The 15,302-nt window shown below is 41.2% G+C and overlaps 3 protein-coding genes across 4 annotated transcripts in view; 1 reads left to right on the forward strand and 2 right to left on the reverse strand.

The window, feature by feature from the left end:
• Positions 1 to 1,157, reverse strand: part of LOC139535658 (calcium/calmodulin-dependent protein kinase type 1-like) — an 89,585-nt gene extending 88,428 nt beyond the window's left edge. The window contains exon 1 of the mRNA XM_071335291.1: positions 1,042 to 1,157. The gene's annotated coding sequence lies outside the window, so the exon portion shown is untranslated. The remainder of the gene's footprint in view (positions 1 to 1,041) is intronic.
• Positions 1,158 to 2,059: 902 nt separating this feature from the next.
• Positions 2,060 to 10,956, forward strand: nek4 (NIMA-related kinase 4). Of its 2 annotated transcripts, XM_071335287.1 has the most exons (16): positions 2,060 to 2,310; positions 2,689 to 2,955; positions 3,116 to 3,313; positions 3,458 to 3,565; positions 4,801 to 4,955; positions 5,096 to 5,231; positions 7,207 to 7,866; positions 7,985 to 8,041; positions 8,160 to 8,297; positions 8,393 to 8,554; positions 9,268 to 9,334; positions 9,478 to 9,584; positions 9,678 to 9,769; positions 9,911 to 10,128; positions 10,273 to 10,406; positions 10,492 to 10,956. In XM_071335287.1, the coding sequence occupies exons 1-16, from the start codon at positions 2,224 to 2,226 to the stop codon at positions 10,588 to 10,590; spliced, it is 2,685 nt and encodes an 894-aa protein (XP_071191388.1). In that variant the 5' UTR covers positions 2,060 to 2,223; the 3' UTR covers positions 10,591 to 10,956. The 2 variants fall into 2 exon arrangements, with proteins under 2 accessions (XP_071191388.1, XP_071191389.1); XM_071335288.1 differs by lacking the exons at positions 10,273 to 10,406; positions 10,492 to 10,956 and having other exon boundaries at positions 9,682 to 9,769; positions 9,911 to 10,098.
• Positions 10,929 to 14,267, reverse strand: spcs1 (signal peptidase complex subunit 1). The gene is made up of 4 exons (XM_071335297.1): positions 13,954 to 14,267; positions 13,345 to 13,404; positions 11,549 to 11,635; positions 10,929 to 11,310 (listed from the first exon to the last, which is right to left on the reverse strand). Exons 1-4 carry the CDS (start codon positions 13,987 to 13,989, stop codon positions 11,185 to 11,187), a joined length of 309 nt encoding a protein of 102 aa, XP_071191398.1. The 5' UTR covers positions 13,990 to 14,267; the 3' UTR covers positions 10,929 to 11,184.
• Between the last annotated feature and the right edge of the window lie 1,035 nt (positions 14,268 to 15,302).

The raw sequence follows: 15,302 nt of genomic DNA on the forward strand, positions 1-15,302 counted from the left end.
ACACCCTATGACAAAAAGGCAAGAGCATGTAGGCTAGCCTAACTGATACATCCACATTGAGAGCTGCAACATCACAGTGTCTCTGTGTTACAGTAACATCTCACTGTCCACTCACAAATATCACATTCTCCTTGTCATGATAACATCTTGATCTGAACCACAAGCTCATCAGGGACACCGGTGTCTATGACACTAAGCAAATCCCTTTCAAAATGAGCTTTTTAATTGATAAGCCGCATTCTCCTTCCGAGCTGGCTCATGGAACGTGAGCGAGGATTTATGTGTGTGTGTGTGTGTGTGTGTGTGTGTGTGTGTGTGTGTGTGTGTGTGTGTGTGTGTGTGTGTGTGTGTGTGTGTATAATAGACTGTATAAAAAATTATGAGCGCTTGAAGGAGAGAGAGAGAACGCAAGCAGAAGACAAAAATACCTCAAGCATTCTAGTTAAGTAAGACACTAAAATGGGAAAATTGTTACAATAAGTTATAATACATTTATGAGGACCTACACTCTAAAATGTCAATGATAACTTTGATGGAAAATTAAACACTACTATCAGTTTATACTCTTTCTATTGGTTTGCACACACTCCATCAGTGGCCTCTGATCTCTAGTGAAAAATATGCTTAGTACCATAAACCAATATGCCCGCAACTCTTTAGTATCTGGGCTATGTAAATACTAATGTTAAACACTGGCATGCATATTAATATGAATGAACGTTCCATATGATGGGGCACTGTCTGTCTCGTAGCTTGTTTCAGTCTGAGAGGTCAACCAGCTGCGAAACAATTACTTTCAATACATTATTAATTTAAACTATTACGAAACTATAGTTATAAAGGGAATAAACTATTTAGGCTATGGTTTAACATTTCAACTAGGTTTTTTATTGTCAATCAGGCAGACCAGAAACGTAAACTATTCTCGCATTCAGGCCATTTTTCCATATAGCGACTACATCTGAATTATACATTTGAATTATGCCAGACATTATAATAATGTCCACACAATGTTCTAATCAACATAACAGAGATTCTTACCTGTGAATTGTACGATTTCAAAGGTTGTTCCTTTCTTACTGTTTCACCAATGTTGGACTCGCGTCGCTCGCGGAAAAACTGGATTCGAAACCTCCAACAGCACTCTCATGACGTCAGGGCAATGGGCGGAGGGAGTGGCAAACACAAGGGGCCAGATCATTCTCGTCCAACATCAATGAACAACCTGTTTGTGGCACAAAGGTAAGCATGCTGCTTCATTATCGTTTTGTTTTTTTAACATTCTGCTTAAGGTAGGTGTCTTCTCTATCCAAGGCCTACGGACAGGGTAAATTGTCCCAGTTGATTAGCTTAATCGTTTGGTCAAAGTGTTAATAGGCTATCGAGATAAACAATAAAAACATCCAAGAAAGTAAAGCCCACTAAAAGCATCCAACAAATAATTGTGTTACTGTGTTGCAATGATGACAAGTCATACACAAGTAGGCTACTTCATTCACTCTGGAATTTTATTCAATATGCTCTCCCATTATTGCCACTATAGATTTACACTGTAAGAGGAATAGGCAACATAAATTAGAATGAAATCAAACAAACTCCTTGCACTACCAACTTTGTTAGTATCATCTGCCCTCTAGTGGAGTTACCTTAGCCATCAATTACTCAATATTTTCCATCCCTCTGTCAAAACCCCATTCATTCATGCATCCGTCAATTACATTATAGGGACTAAATGTAGGCTATTGAATACAAGTTGGGATGATTATAAACAACACTGTTTGAAATGAAAAAAAATCTGGAAATCGATGTAATCCGTGATGTGTGAAAGGCAGACAGACAGACAATAAAAAAATCTTTATGTAATGTCCGGGGAACACCATACAACAACTGCAACAACATTTATAACAAACAGCTCATGCTCTTTTTCTACCCTAGATGGGGCTATGGGATAAATGGGGGCGTTTGTTTACGGGTTCGTACACCCCTCTAACCAACGTCAACTTTCATGTGCCAGTTGCCTAGTGACGAAAAAGCCAGTGATGATTTCCTGTGTTTTGAAAGTCGTCTTGTAGGTATATTACCCTGCGCTAAATAAATTAGAGATGTGAATTTATAGTGTGCAGAAAATGGGAGATATTCACAGCCGTGTCTTCAATTAGTTAACTAGATTCTACCCTTTGAATTTGGGGTAACAGTTAACGTTAGACTGTACGATTTGAAGTCATGAATAATTACATGTTTATCAGAGTTGTTGGAAAGGGGAGTTATGGAGAGGTGAATCTGGTGAAACACAAAACCGACCGTAAGCAGGTAAGAATACAACAATCCACTTCAAAACATGGTTTGAAAAACGTTAAAATTGTTTTGTTTGACTCGGACACATGTATTTCCTTCACTGAATCCTCGATATCACAACAAGTTAGCAACTAGCTAGCTAGTTAAACTTAAGGTTAGCTTGGCAGCTAACGTTAACTAACCAACGTTCATATATATTACTGCCTATGGGATCTACAAATAAGGTCGATACGTTTGCCATTTAGAAATAAAGAACTGTGGCAAATGTTGCGAACATTCTGTCTAGACGCATTTGTGACAACTGTCTAGACAGAATGTTGGCCACATGCGTCTAGACAGAATGTTTGCAGAGTGAAATATGTTGATCGAACTCGTTTCTCCTGTTTTCCTTAGTATGTCATAAAGAAGTTGAACTTGACCACGTCCTCGAAACGTGAGCGGCGAGCCGCGGAACAAGAGGCTCAGCTTCTCTCGCAACTACGACACCCAAACATCGTGACATACAGGGAGTCGTGGGAAGGAGAAGACTGCCAGCTCTACATCGCCATGGGCTTCTGCGAGGGAGGCGACCTCTACCATAGACTCAAGCAACAGAAGGGGGAACTCCTACCTGAAAGGCAGGTGGTGGAGTGGTTCGTCCAGATAGCTATGGCCCTCCAGGTACATTGAAGTGCATCAAATCATAGCTGAGATTGTATAACAATTGTTTGATATGCTGCAACATCTACTCTGCCTCTTTCCATTAGTTTTGGCAGAGGCTGAGGCTTACGTACAGGAGAGTTAGTGACAATATCTGACTTTTTTCTCTGTTGAATTGTAGTATCTACATGAGAAGTGTATCTTGCACCGGGACCTGAAGACCCAGAATATCTTTCTGACCAAGACTAACATCATCAAAGTGGGGGACCTTGGCATTGCCCGTGTTCTGGAGAATCAGAATGACATGGCCAGCACCCTCATAGGAACACCATACTATATGAGCCCGGAGCTGTTCTCCAACAAACCCTACAACCACAAGGTACGGTGTACTTAGTAGATCAATACTTGAGATCATCACTGTTTAGAGAAGCAGTTCTATTGAGCCAGACACAATCTGAGTAGATTGCTGTTGTGTGCACTAGACCTTTTAATTTGCCAACTTCAACCCTCCTTTTCTCCCCAGTCTGACGTGTGGGCACTGGGCTGCTGTGTGTATGAGATGTCCACCCTGAAACATGCCTTCAATGCCAAGGACATGAACTCACTGGTGTACCGCATTGTAGAGGGAAAGGTCAGTCCCTTACTTCTTTTCCCAAATCAGTGTTCCCTCTAAGTTGTGCGCTCCCCGGGACTGCTACGCTGAAGAAATATCATCCTGCGCAGAGAAGCACAAGATTGAACTTTCTAGTTTTCCCCTTTGGTTAACACTATAAAACGCTTCCCTCTACTGTGGGAATTGTGATCTAATCATCGCAATATTAGCCACTTTCAATGCAACATACCGAAACAAAATGATCTATGCAAGACTTAGTATGCAAAATACTTTCTTGTTGGCAGAACGCATTGGAGTAGGATTCTATTGCATTGACAGGCAGGACTCAGGCCCATACTCTACACAGACCAGTGCAGCATAACCAGTCAGAGCTGCAGTAGACCTATATGCAAATAGATCTGTGCCATTCCCTTTGAACTGGATTGTGTTTACAGCATGAGTGGTCGTGAGTAGTTGCACATGTTTTGAGATTAAAGTGAGAGCTGCATGTAGCCACGTGTGCACATTTGTTCATATGCTTTGCTATTAAGTGAGTTATTATCCCAGATATAGCTCATTTCTAGTCCTCAATGGGGGAGTGATTGCTTTCTACAAGAGCACAAAATGTGTGCATTTCTAGCCATCTTTGAAAAGCGAGTCAGGTAAATAGCTTTTTTTTTTTATTAAAGGGGTAGTGTTGTATTTTGAGACAGTCTTGAATAAGCTAAGTAGCCAATAGGCAGAGGGTAGCATAATTTGTCTGATTCTCTGTAATAAAGGTATGGGAATAATAATGTTTTGTTTTTTTGTTGTAAAGTGGTTTCTTGCATCAAACAACACATTTTCAGTCGCCTCCTTGTCTGAAGGACAAGTGGATAAACCGGTTAATGTCTTGTTCAATGTAGGCCTACATTCCACACCACACATTGGCTGCTACTGTAGGCTGAATGATAGAACAGCTATGTTAAAATGTTATGTAATGCATTCTCTCCATTGTTTTTTTTATGGTGGGCCACTCTGATAGGCCTACATTATGATCAATTAGCCACAGTATACTACGTGGCCACTGTTATAACTGTAACTTAAAGCTGATACAGACTCAGTGTTCACAGTAAAAGCGCAACAGAAGTTGCACACAATTTTCAAAATGTTAAAAGTTTGCGCACAGCAGACCTGAAATTTGCTCAGTGCTGAAAAAAATTAGAGGGAACATTGGTCATGATGAGATTATTTGTTTGCTACTAGATTCATTGATCTATTTTCCTGTCATCCAGTTGCCTCAGATGCCGAGTAAGTACGACCCTCAGCTGGGAGAGCTGATAAAGAGCATGCTGTGTAAGAGACCAGAGGACAGACCTGATGTCAAACATATCCTACGTCAGCCCTACATCAAACGACAAATCGCAATGTTTTTAGAGGCCACCAAAGAGTAGGTGGCTTCATCTGTTGTAGTACCTGGCTTACGCTTTCTTTCTCTCTCGCTTCTTTGTATGTTGAACAAATATTTAGTCAATTAAGTGTGTAGGATTTATGTCATCTTGGATATCTTGTTTGTTCAAATCACTCTAGGAAAACTGCCAAGTCCAGAAAGAAAGCTGTTGGTGGTAGTAGCAGACCCAGTGCAGCGTCTATGGTTTCGTCTAAGCCCAGGCCTGAGCCCCCCCCTCAATGTCCCCATCCAGACCTAAACACCAAAGGGAAAAGGGTGAGAGTGAACAGCTAACAGAACAGCACTAAAATACTCTGGGAAAACATATATATATATGTGTGTGTGTATGTATGTGTATGTAATAAATCAAAATCTATTTGAGATTCTTCAAAGTAGCCACCCTTTGCCTTGATGACAGCTTTGCACACTCTTGGCATTCTCTTAACCAGCTTCACCTGGAATGCTTTTCCAACTCCTGAAGGAGTTTCCACATATGCTGAGCACTTGTTGGCTGTTTTTCTTTCACTCTGCTGTGAAACTCATCCCAAACAATCTCAATTGGTTTGAGGTTGGGTGATGGTGGAGGCCAGGTCATCTGATGCAGCACTCCATCACTCTGTCAAACATATATACATATACACATATATACTACATTTCAAAAGTTTGGGGTCACATAGAAATGTCCTTGTTTTTTTTTAAATGTCAATTAAAATAAGTTCAAATTGATCAGAAATACAGAGGCGACTCCGGGAAGCTGGCCTTCTGGGCAGAGTTCCTCTGTCCAGTGTCTGTGTTCTTTTGCCCATCTTGATCTTTTCTTTATTGGCCAGTCTGAGATATGGGGTTTTCTTTGCAACTCTGCCTAGAAGGCCATCATCTCGGAGTCACCTCTTCACTGTTGACGTTGAGACTGTTGTTTTTAGTTTTTACTCTAATGTACTTGTCCTCTTGCTCAGTTGCGCACCGGGGCCTCCCACTCCTCTCTATTCTGGTTAGAGACAGTTTGCACTGTTCTGTGAAGGGAGTAGAACACAGCGTTGTACGAGATCTTCAGTTTCTTGGCAATTTCTCGCATGGAATAACCTTCATTTCTCAGAACAAGAATAGACTGACGAGTTTCAGAAGAAAGTTCTTTGTTTCTGGCCATTTTGAGCCTGTAATCGAACCCACAAATGCTGATGCTCCAGATACTCAACTAGTCTAAAGAAGGCATTTTATTGCTTCTTTAATCAGAACAACAGTTTCAGCTGTGCTAAAGTAATTGCAAAGGGTTTTCTAATGATCAATTAGCCTTTTTAAAATGATAAACTTGGATTAGCTAAAACAACATGCCATTGGAACACAGGAGTGGTGGTTGCTGATAATGGGCCTATGTAGATATGCCATTAAAAATCAGCCGTTTCCAGCTACATTTACAACATTAACAATGTCTACACTGTATTTCTGATCAATTTTATGTTATTTTAATTGGCAAAAAATTACATTTCTAAGTGACCCCAAACTTTTGTGTGTGTGTATATATATATATATACACACACACACACACACACACAGTTTGGCATATCAAGAAGCTGATTAGACAGTTATCATTACACAGGAGCCCCTTGTGCCGTGGACAAAAATCCACTCTAAAATGTGCAGTTTTGTCAAACAACACAATGCCACAGATGTCTCAAAGTTTTGAGGGAGCGTGCAATTGTCATGCTGACTGCAGGAATGTCCACCAGAGTTGTTGCCAGATAATTGAATGTTAATTTCTCTACCATAAGCCGCCTCCAATGTTGTTTTAGAGAATTTGGTAGTATGTCCAACCGGCCTCACAACCGCAGACCACGCCAGCCCAGGACCTCCACATCCAGCTTCTTCACATGCAGGATTGACTGAGACTAGCAACACAGACAGCTGATGAAACTGAGGAGTATTTCTGTCTGTAATAAAGCCATTTTGTGGGGAAATACTCTTTCTGATTGGCTGGGCCTGGCTCCCCAGTGGGTGGGCCTATGCCCTTGAAGGCCCACCCATGGATGCACCCCTGCCCAGTCATGTGAAATCCATAGATTAGGGCCTAATTTATTTATTTCAATTGACTGATTTCCTTATATGAACTCATTAAAATTGTTGTATGTTGTGTTTATATTTTTGTTCGAGAGAGAGACGGTGAGAGAGAAAGGCCGTAAAGTAAAAATTATGCTCAAGTGTCTTAATTGTTTTCATTGTGGTGTGTTTGTTCTATTTCTGTTCTCATTCATAGGAGGAGATGAACTCACAAAGCCGTAATGGATACAATGGAATCATAAAGGACGCCCCACCCAAGACATATCTAACACCCAAATGCCCTGCATCAGACATTCTCAACACCACTGGTGCATCCTTAGCAACCATCAGTAACATTGACATTGATATCCAGCCACAGGAAGAGGAGAGAAGGGCCCAGAGAGGGGATCCTCCCCAGTTCGTGCCTAACGCCAGCTCAGATAATGACACTCTGTGTCAGAGACCCATAGAGGAGCTGAGAGGAGGGATACAGGATCCCTCCCACCCTCAGCCTCCCCCTCGCAAGCTGCTATCAGGTGTCAGTAGCAGGGTAGAGGAGAGGAGGACCGCCAATGGACCTCTAATGCAGTGTGCTTTGAATCACAGAGACGGAGTCAGAACCTCTGTAGAGAGAACTGTGAACATGGACGATAAGGATGACACAATGGAGCTACTCAAAGATGTGGTCATTGAGAGCCCTGTGCCTGAACAGACCGTAAGTCTGAATGTTTCCACCACCTTGCCTGAATCAAGGTCTGCAGGGGAATTCAAAGTGGAATCCACTGGACAGACTTTTGAAGTAAATATCAATAACAAAGATGACACCATGAATCTTCTGAAGGAGGATCCCACACAAAAACATCCTGCAGATGTCAGAGTAAGTGCCTGGTTTGTGGATAGGGAATGATAGTCATGTGCTGCACATACATTAGTAAATTCTGTGAATGAGAGTTGTAGTAGTTGTAAGCCTCTGTGTTATTGTCTTGTCTTTAAAGGAGAGCTTGGAATCCACAGAAAAGCTCCTAGAGCCCCTTCCTCCTGTTATAACACTGGTAAGAACCAGTTTGTTCTCATATTGTGGGAATTAGTTTATTCTGTAGGCTACCACACTCCATATAGCACATCCTTTAGAGGTCATTGATGCTAGTTATGTTTTATCTGTGTATGTAGGAACCCTGTCACATGGAGCCCCTCTCTCCAGTCCCAGACCAGGACACACTCCCTCTGTGTACGCCCTCCTCAGAGCCATTTGTCTCCCGGCAACGCAGGCAAAAGGACAGCAGGTGGATACAGAGTGATCCGGACAAGGTGAGGACAGTGACTGGGGGACTTTATCATGGCTTTGAGCTGTCAAAGTGCTTTGGAACCTAAAGGCTCTTCAACCCTTGCTTGTTCTTTCCCAGTGTAAAGTGGCAGGTCCTAGACCTCTACCGCCTCCTCCTGTTGATGCAATGGTAGTGGAAGAGAAGAGGAGCAGGGCAAACACAGAGAAGAAGAGGGCTGCCACAACAAACTCTTCAACAACCATCAGCTCCTCCAAGGACAGCAACATTCCACTGACACAAGTGAGGTCAATGCACTAAACAGCTACTGCTCAAACATAGGGTTGAGGTCTTGAATATACACTGAGTGCACAGAATATTAAGGACACCTCTTTCCATCACATAAACTGACCAGGTGAATCCAGGTGAAAGCTATCATCCCTTATTGATGTCACCTGTTAAATCCACTTCAATCAGCGTAGGTGAAGGGGAGGAGACAGGTTAAATAATTATTTTTTTAAAGCCTTGAGACCGTTGAGGCATGGATTGTGCATGTGTGCCATAGAGGGTGAATGGGCAAGACAAAATATGTAAGTGCCTTTGAATGGGGTGTGGTAGTAGGTTCCAGGCGCACCGGTTTGTGTCAAGAACTGCAAAAACAAAACCGTTTTCACCGTGTATCAAGAATGGTCCACCACCCAAAAGACATCCAGCCAACTTGACACAACTGTGGGAGGCATTGGAGTCATGGGCCAGCATCCCTATGGAACGCTTTTAACACCTTGTAGAGTCTATGCTCCTGACTAATTGAGGGTAAAAGGGAGGGGTGCAACTCAATATTATGAAGGTGTTCCTAATGTTTGGTATACTCAGTGTATACTGCTAATTTTATATTGTCAATTATGTTTCCTTTTTGTTGAAATAAAGTTGGTCCAACTTTACAGTAAGTTTAATGCCCATGTATTTAGATGGTAATTGCATAGGCAGGTGAAGTTTAATATCTCTACTGCTTCCAGGAGCGTCCTCTGTCCGCCAGGGAGAGGAGAAGACTGAGGCAGTCCCAGGAGAACCCAAGCCAACCAGGTTAACTCCTCTGCCCTGTGTTGTCAATATATCATATGACCAGACAGAATTGGCAAGGGCCATTTTGTCATATTAAACAATAAAGTGGTAGCTATGCTTTGTATTGCTCACTGTAGTATTCTTTCCTGCGGTTGTCCTTACAGTAAGAAGGGCGTCGAATGATGTTGCCTCGTTACATAATAAGCAGCCAGAGTTCCAGAACCCCACTGTCACTCGCTCTGTATCTGACATGGGCAAGGAAACAAACAAGGTAACTATAGGTTGATCTCCATTGTTTTACTGTTAGAGTAAGATAAATCGGTTTATATATGGCTTCAGTCTATGACAGTGGTGTATTCTCTAGCAAGACAGGTTGCTGGGGCGACCGTCTGACGACGATGAATACAGCTCCTCCACCAGCTCAACCGATCACTCAGAGAGGGACTGCAAAGAGGGGTAAAAACAACTTGTTCTGGCTCTTTGGTAGCAGTGCCACCCCCCACCCATAGAAGCACAAAGCCCTTTAAGTGTTGCTGGTAATATGCACATTTAAATCTGACACGTTTTTTTTGGTTTTTAATTATAATTTTTTTGCAGAAAGAGTGAATCCGGTGATATGCAGGACCTGGTTCAGATGATGGCCCATACATTGCGAATGGATGGCAGAGATGCTGTTAGTGAGCTGGATGGTGGTAGTAGATCTGGCTCTACTCCACTGGCTGAGTTTAAGTTGAACAGGAAGTACAGGGACACCCTGGTGCTGCATGGGAAAGCTAGAGAGGAGCAGGAGTTCCACTTCGGTGAATTACCCAACGGTCAGTCTCAGCCAAAACAGTCTCCCTGAGCATCCTTAGCAGATTCAATGCAATATTGCCCGGTTTATCACTGAGAAATCAATTTATTTCTACATAAGAAATAAGTGGATTCAAATTTTTTATATTCAACCCACCTCTTACAAGGCACCACATCTGGACCGGCGAAGGTCCGCAGAGCCATTGAGCACCTGAGAACAGATGTGGTGAAGGGACTGGGGGTGAAGCTGTTGAACAGAGTCCTGGACATAATGGAGGACGATGACGAGGACAAACGAGAGGTTAGGATTCAAAATGACATCCATGATACAGAGTGCTTCCAGCTAGACATGGCTGTAATCTCAGTTTTATTATTTCTCCACACAGCGGTGTCTTCGGGAGCAGATGGGAGAGGACAAGTACCAGTCATATGCTCTGATGGTGCGGCAGCTAAAGTTCTTTGAGGATGTTTCGTTCAAGGGTTAAGTTCAGCTAATGAACAATGCAATACATTTGTATAGACAATCGCATCTCCATATCCTATATACAAGTTCATGTAGACTATTTTTAAACCTCACTTTAAATATAAATACATAATCAAATTTTCCATAAAGGTTACAATATGCAATGAGTCTTCTGTTACTGTTTTTCTACCTGTCAGGTAGATTGCATTATAAATATTTAATTACAATAAAACTAGTGCGACAATAATTGTACCTATAAACACTACATAGTAAATTCTTAATTTCCTGATTGAATATAAGTTGCAGGACATAGAAGTACTGTATTGTAGATATTTCCATTCCCTTTGACTTTATAATAAATAATTTTAAGTTCTTTATTTATCCTTACATTACATAGATTCTTATATCCGCATTATTAAACAGTTGGGATGACAACATGAGTGCAGTCTACAAAGTATCCACAGTAGCAAATCTGTTAAAGTACATTGACATTCCACCACTGTTTGGCATAATACCCTGTAACAAAGGCTTCCTTCAAACAAGGATTTATTGTACAGACATATGGTTATTTTAAGTCAAAACGTGTATTGGGCAAACTGGTACAAACAGTCATGATCTACTTGTGCTTCTTCTTCTTCAGATTCTCCTGAGGCTTTTGCAGGGTTTCTCCTGTAGTCTCTGGTAGGGCTGGCTGCCAGGAGAGGGGGTTCTGTCTGTACATGGGCCAGGGGGGCAGGGTCAGCTGAGACAGAGAAGGTGGAGACATGGGATGAGGGAGAGATGTTGAGAAGAGGGTTAGTTTGGTCCCGTAAAATGTTTTACATTGCAGATTAGAATGTAATGACTACAGAGTTTACATTTTGAATAAACCTGAGTCAAGGTTGGTCTGTGGGTGCACTCTTTGCACAGGTGCAACATTTTCTGCTTGGCATAACGTCAAATACACATATTCAGGGAGGATGGAATGAAACTTAACTCACCAAACAAGACACAGCAAAACCTCCTAACACTATGTACACAGTCCACCCAAACTGTTCAATGATGAGGCCATAAGCGAATCCGATCACCTGGAGGGTAATGCAAGGGGTTAGCCTAATAATGGACTAAAGGAGCCTAATGTTACTCCTTCCATTCCAAGATATTACATGTTCTGTTAAAAGACAAACTGGCTTTGGAAGCCAAAACAGCCAAATACATATAAATGTGAATCGATTGTCAAGTAGGTTCTAGAAACATAAATCCCTCTACTTTCAATTTTAAAAATGGAGGATACACAATTACTGTACACTGTTTTAACACAGCTGCAGCCGACAGTATTTTTGTGACATGTTTGTGGCGTTCATCTTCCGTTACAAACAGGTGTTCAGAGACAGATGGCAAATTAGCACAGGTAGTCCACTCTGTCTTAGATAAACAAGCACTGTAGCATGGAAATGCAACCTGGTCTCAGAGCATTTTCTATTATTCTGTATGTAAATCTAAGAATCCAATTTAGAATTATACGTTACATTTCGTATGGTGTGTATTAATTTGTGGATCTCCATCACCGATTCTGTATATGTTATGAATTTGCAAGAAGTACAATGTTACAAATTTGTAAATACTTGTTATGAATTCTAGCTAGGTGGCTAACATTAGCTAGGCTAGGGGTTGGTTTTAAGGTTAAGTTTAGGAGTTAGGTTAAAGGGATAGTGTTAGCTAACATGCTAAGTAGTTGCAAATGACCTAAAAAGTAGTAAGAACACTGAACAAAAATATTAACGCAACATGTAAAGTGCCGGTGTCATGAGCTGAAATAAAAGATCCCAGAAATGTTCCATATGCACAAAAAGCTTCTCTCAAATGTTTTTGTTTACATCCCTGTTAGTGAGCATTTTCTCCTTTGCCAAGATAATCCATCCACCTTACAGGTGTAGCATATCAAGAAGCTGATTAAACAGCATGATCATTACACAGGTGCACCTTGTACTTGGGACAATAAAAGGCCATCCTAAAATGTGCAGTTTTGTCACACAACGCCACAGATGTCTCAAGTTGAGGAAGCATGTAATTGGCATGCTGACAGCAGGAATGCCCACCCGACCTGTTGCCATAGAATTTAATGTTAATTTCGCTACCATTATGTTTTAGAGACGTCCAATCGGCCTCACAACCACAGACCTCGTGTAACCATGCCAAGCTAGGACCTCCACATCCGGCTTCTTTACCTGCGGGATCGTCTGAGACCAGCTACCCAGACAGCTGATGAAAATGACAACTATTTCTGTTTGTAATAAAGCCCTCTCGTGGGGGAAAAACGAATTCTGATTGGCTGGGCCTTGCTCCTAAATGGGTGGGCCTACATGTCATGTGAAATCTATAGATTAGGGCCTTATTAATTTATTTAAATTGACTGATTTCCTTATAAGAAATGTAACTCAGTAAAATCGTTAACTGTTGCGTTTATATTTTTCTTCAGTATAGTTGAAAAGTAGCTAATTAGCTAAAATACTAAAGTTGTCTGAGATTCAACCTTTGGGTTGCTAGATGTTCACGTTATTTTTCCTTAAGTAACCATCTGTCTTGTGTAACCAAACTAACATATCATACTAATGAGTGTCTTGGATTTACGTTTACTATGCTACGTCTAGTCTGAGACCAGGCTGGGAAATATGGCCACGTGGGAACCCTAACCATATGGAACTGGGAGTCGTGATCAACGGCTAGGGTTAAACCTAGTGTAAAAACAACACACTGAAAAGTACATTTTAATAGGCATGTTTGTCAGGCCACTCACCGCTGAGGCAAGTATGATTCCTTGGAAGATCTGCTCCGCCAGCTTTTGTCCTTTATAATCCTAAAACATCAAGCCATTTGCAAAGTTTATCATTTTTGAGGAAAAACTGGTAGATTGTTACATCACAACTGGAACACTAATATCTGACGTGTCAATCAATAATCAAGACAGATCAAGAAGGTTCATCAGAAGTGGTACCTTGAAGAGTAGTATTATTATAGGTTTTGTGATTGGGGATGCATTTATACATTTGGTTATAACTACTAGAACTCTAGGGCATCCACAATAACACATGGGATCTAGCGGTTCATAAATGTGCCATATTGGCATCTAGCTGGCTAGCATCCAAACAATGATCAATGTTTGATTCCAACAATATGACATGGATTTATGGTTGGATGAATAATTAGCTAATTATTATACTCTTAACAATGTTCAATATTATTTTTGCTTCGAACTAGTTTATAAGTTATTGCTCCCTAGCTAGCTTACTGCAACTGCTTGAAATTGTAGCAAACGTTAGCTAGCCTTTGATTAATCTACTCATGCTTTTTTAATTTGTAGCTATTTGCAACAGTTGGTGAATTCAGTAATAATTAAAATTCTTACCATGTGTGTTGGAATGGAGTTTAATATTGACAACATCTTTCTACGTCAGATAGCTAATCAGCTTAAAGTAAAACTGCATACAATTTGTCTGGTTAGACTTCCGGTTTCAAAAAGCATACGTAGTATTTCGAAGGACCTAAGACTGTTGATGCATTCAAGCCAATGGCCGTATTAGAGAGCATCAACACGACCGCCAACTGACTGATCTACAAATCAACTTGCATCATAAATAATTACTTATTATTATTTGTAGATCAGTCAGTCACAATTTACCCATGATACATTGCTGTTTTGAGCCATAGACTGTAAAAGGAAAGGGGAAAGTCTTCGATCACGTGACACCATTCAAATCTAAATAAAATTGTATTTGTCACACGCGCTGAATACAACTGGTGAATACTTTACATTGACATGCTTGCTTACTACCCCTTCCCAACAATGCAGAGTTTTAAAATAAAATACTAAGATAAGGAATAAAATAAAATACACAAGAATATAGCTACAGTGCATTCGGAAAGTATTCAGACCCCTTGACTTTTCCCACATTTTGTTACTTTACAGCCTTATTGTAAAATTGATTCAATTGTTGTTTTTTTCTCATCAATCTACACACAATACCCCATAATGATGAACTCAAACCAGGATTTTAGAAATGTTTGCATATTTATAAAAAATATAAAACTGAAATATCACATTTATATAAGTTTTCAGACCCTTTACTCAGTACTTTGTTAAAACATCTTTGGCAGCGATTACAGCCTCGAGTCTTCTTGGGTATGATGCTACAAGCTTGGATCACCTGTATTTGGGGAGTTTCTTCCATTCTTCGCTGCAAATCATCTCAAGCTCTGTCACTTTGGATGGGGAGCGTTGCTGCACAGCTATTGTCAGGTCTCTCCAGAGATGTTTGATCGGGTTCAAGTCCGGCTCTGGCTGGACCACTGAAGGACATTCAAAGACTTGTCCCGAAGCCACTCCTGCGTTGTCTTGGCTGTGTGCTTAGGGTCGTTGTCCTGTTGGAAGGTGAACCTTCGCCCCAGTCTGAGGTCCTGAGCACTCTGGAGCATGTTTTCATCAAGGATCTCTCTGTACTTTGCTCCGTTCATCTTTCCCTCAATCTTGACTAGTCTCGCAGTCCCTGCCACTGAAAAACATCCCCACAGCATGATGCTGCCACCACCATGCTTCCCGTAGGGATGGTGCCAAGTTTCCTGCAGACGTGACGCTTGTCATTCAGGTAAAGGAGTTCAATATTGGTTTCATCAGACCAGAAAATCTTGTTTCTCATGGTCCAAGAGTCTATCGGTGCCTTTTGGCAAACTCCAAGCAGGATGTCATGTGCCTTTTAC

The sequence above is a fragment of the Salvelinus alpinus genome, chromosome 12 (genome assembly GCF_045679555.1).
Source record: "Salvelinus alpinus chromosome 12, SLU_Salpinus.1, whole genome shotgun sequence".
Classification (NCBI taxonomy): Eukaryota; Metazoa; Chordata; class Actinopteri; order Salmoniformes; family Salmonidae; genus Salvelinus; species Salvelinus alpinus.

Excerpts from the sequence above, each read along its gene's own strand:
- spcs1 (XM_071335297.1), bottom strand. The coding sequence starts at position 13,989 with ATGTTGTCAATATTAAACTCCATTCCAACACACATG. Across the intron at positions 13,405-13,953 it reads ACTCCATTCCAACACACATG|GATTATAAAGGACAAAAGCT; the intron begins GTAAGAATTTTA and ends TTGATGTTTTAG. Across the intron at positions 11,636-13,344 it reads GAATCATACTTGCCTCAGCG|GTGATCGGATTCGCTTATGG; the intron begins GTGAGTGGCCTG and ends ATTACCCTCCAG.
- nek4 (XM_071335287.1), top strand. The coding sequence starts at position 2,224 with ATGAATAATTACATGTTTATCAGAGTTGTTGGAAAGGGGAGTTATGGA. Across the intron at positions 5,232-7,206 it reads TAAACACCAAAGGGAAAAGG|GAGGAGATGAACTCACAAAG; the intron begins GTGAGAGTGAAC and ends TCTCATTCATAG. Across the intron at positions 9,770-9,910 it reads GAGAGGGACTGCAAAGAGGG|AAAGAGTGAATCCGGTGATA; the intron begins GTAAAAACAACT and ends ATTTTTTTGCAG.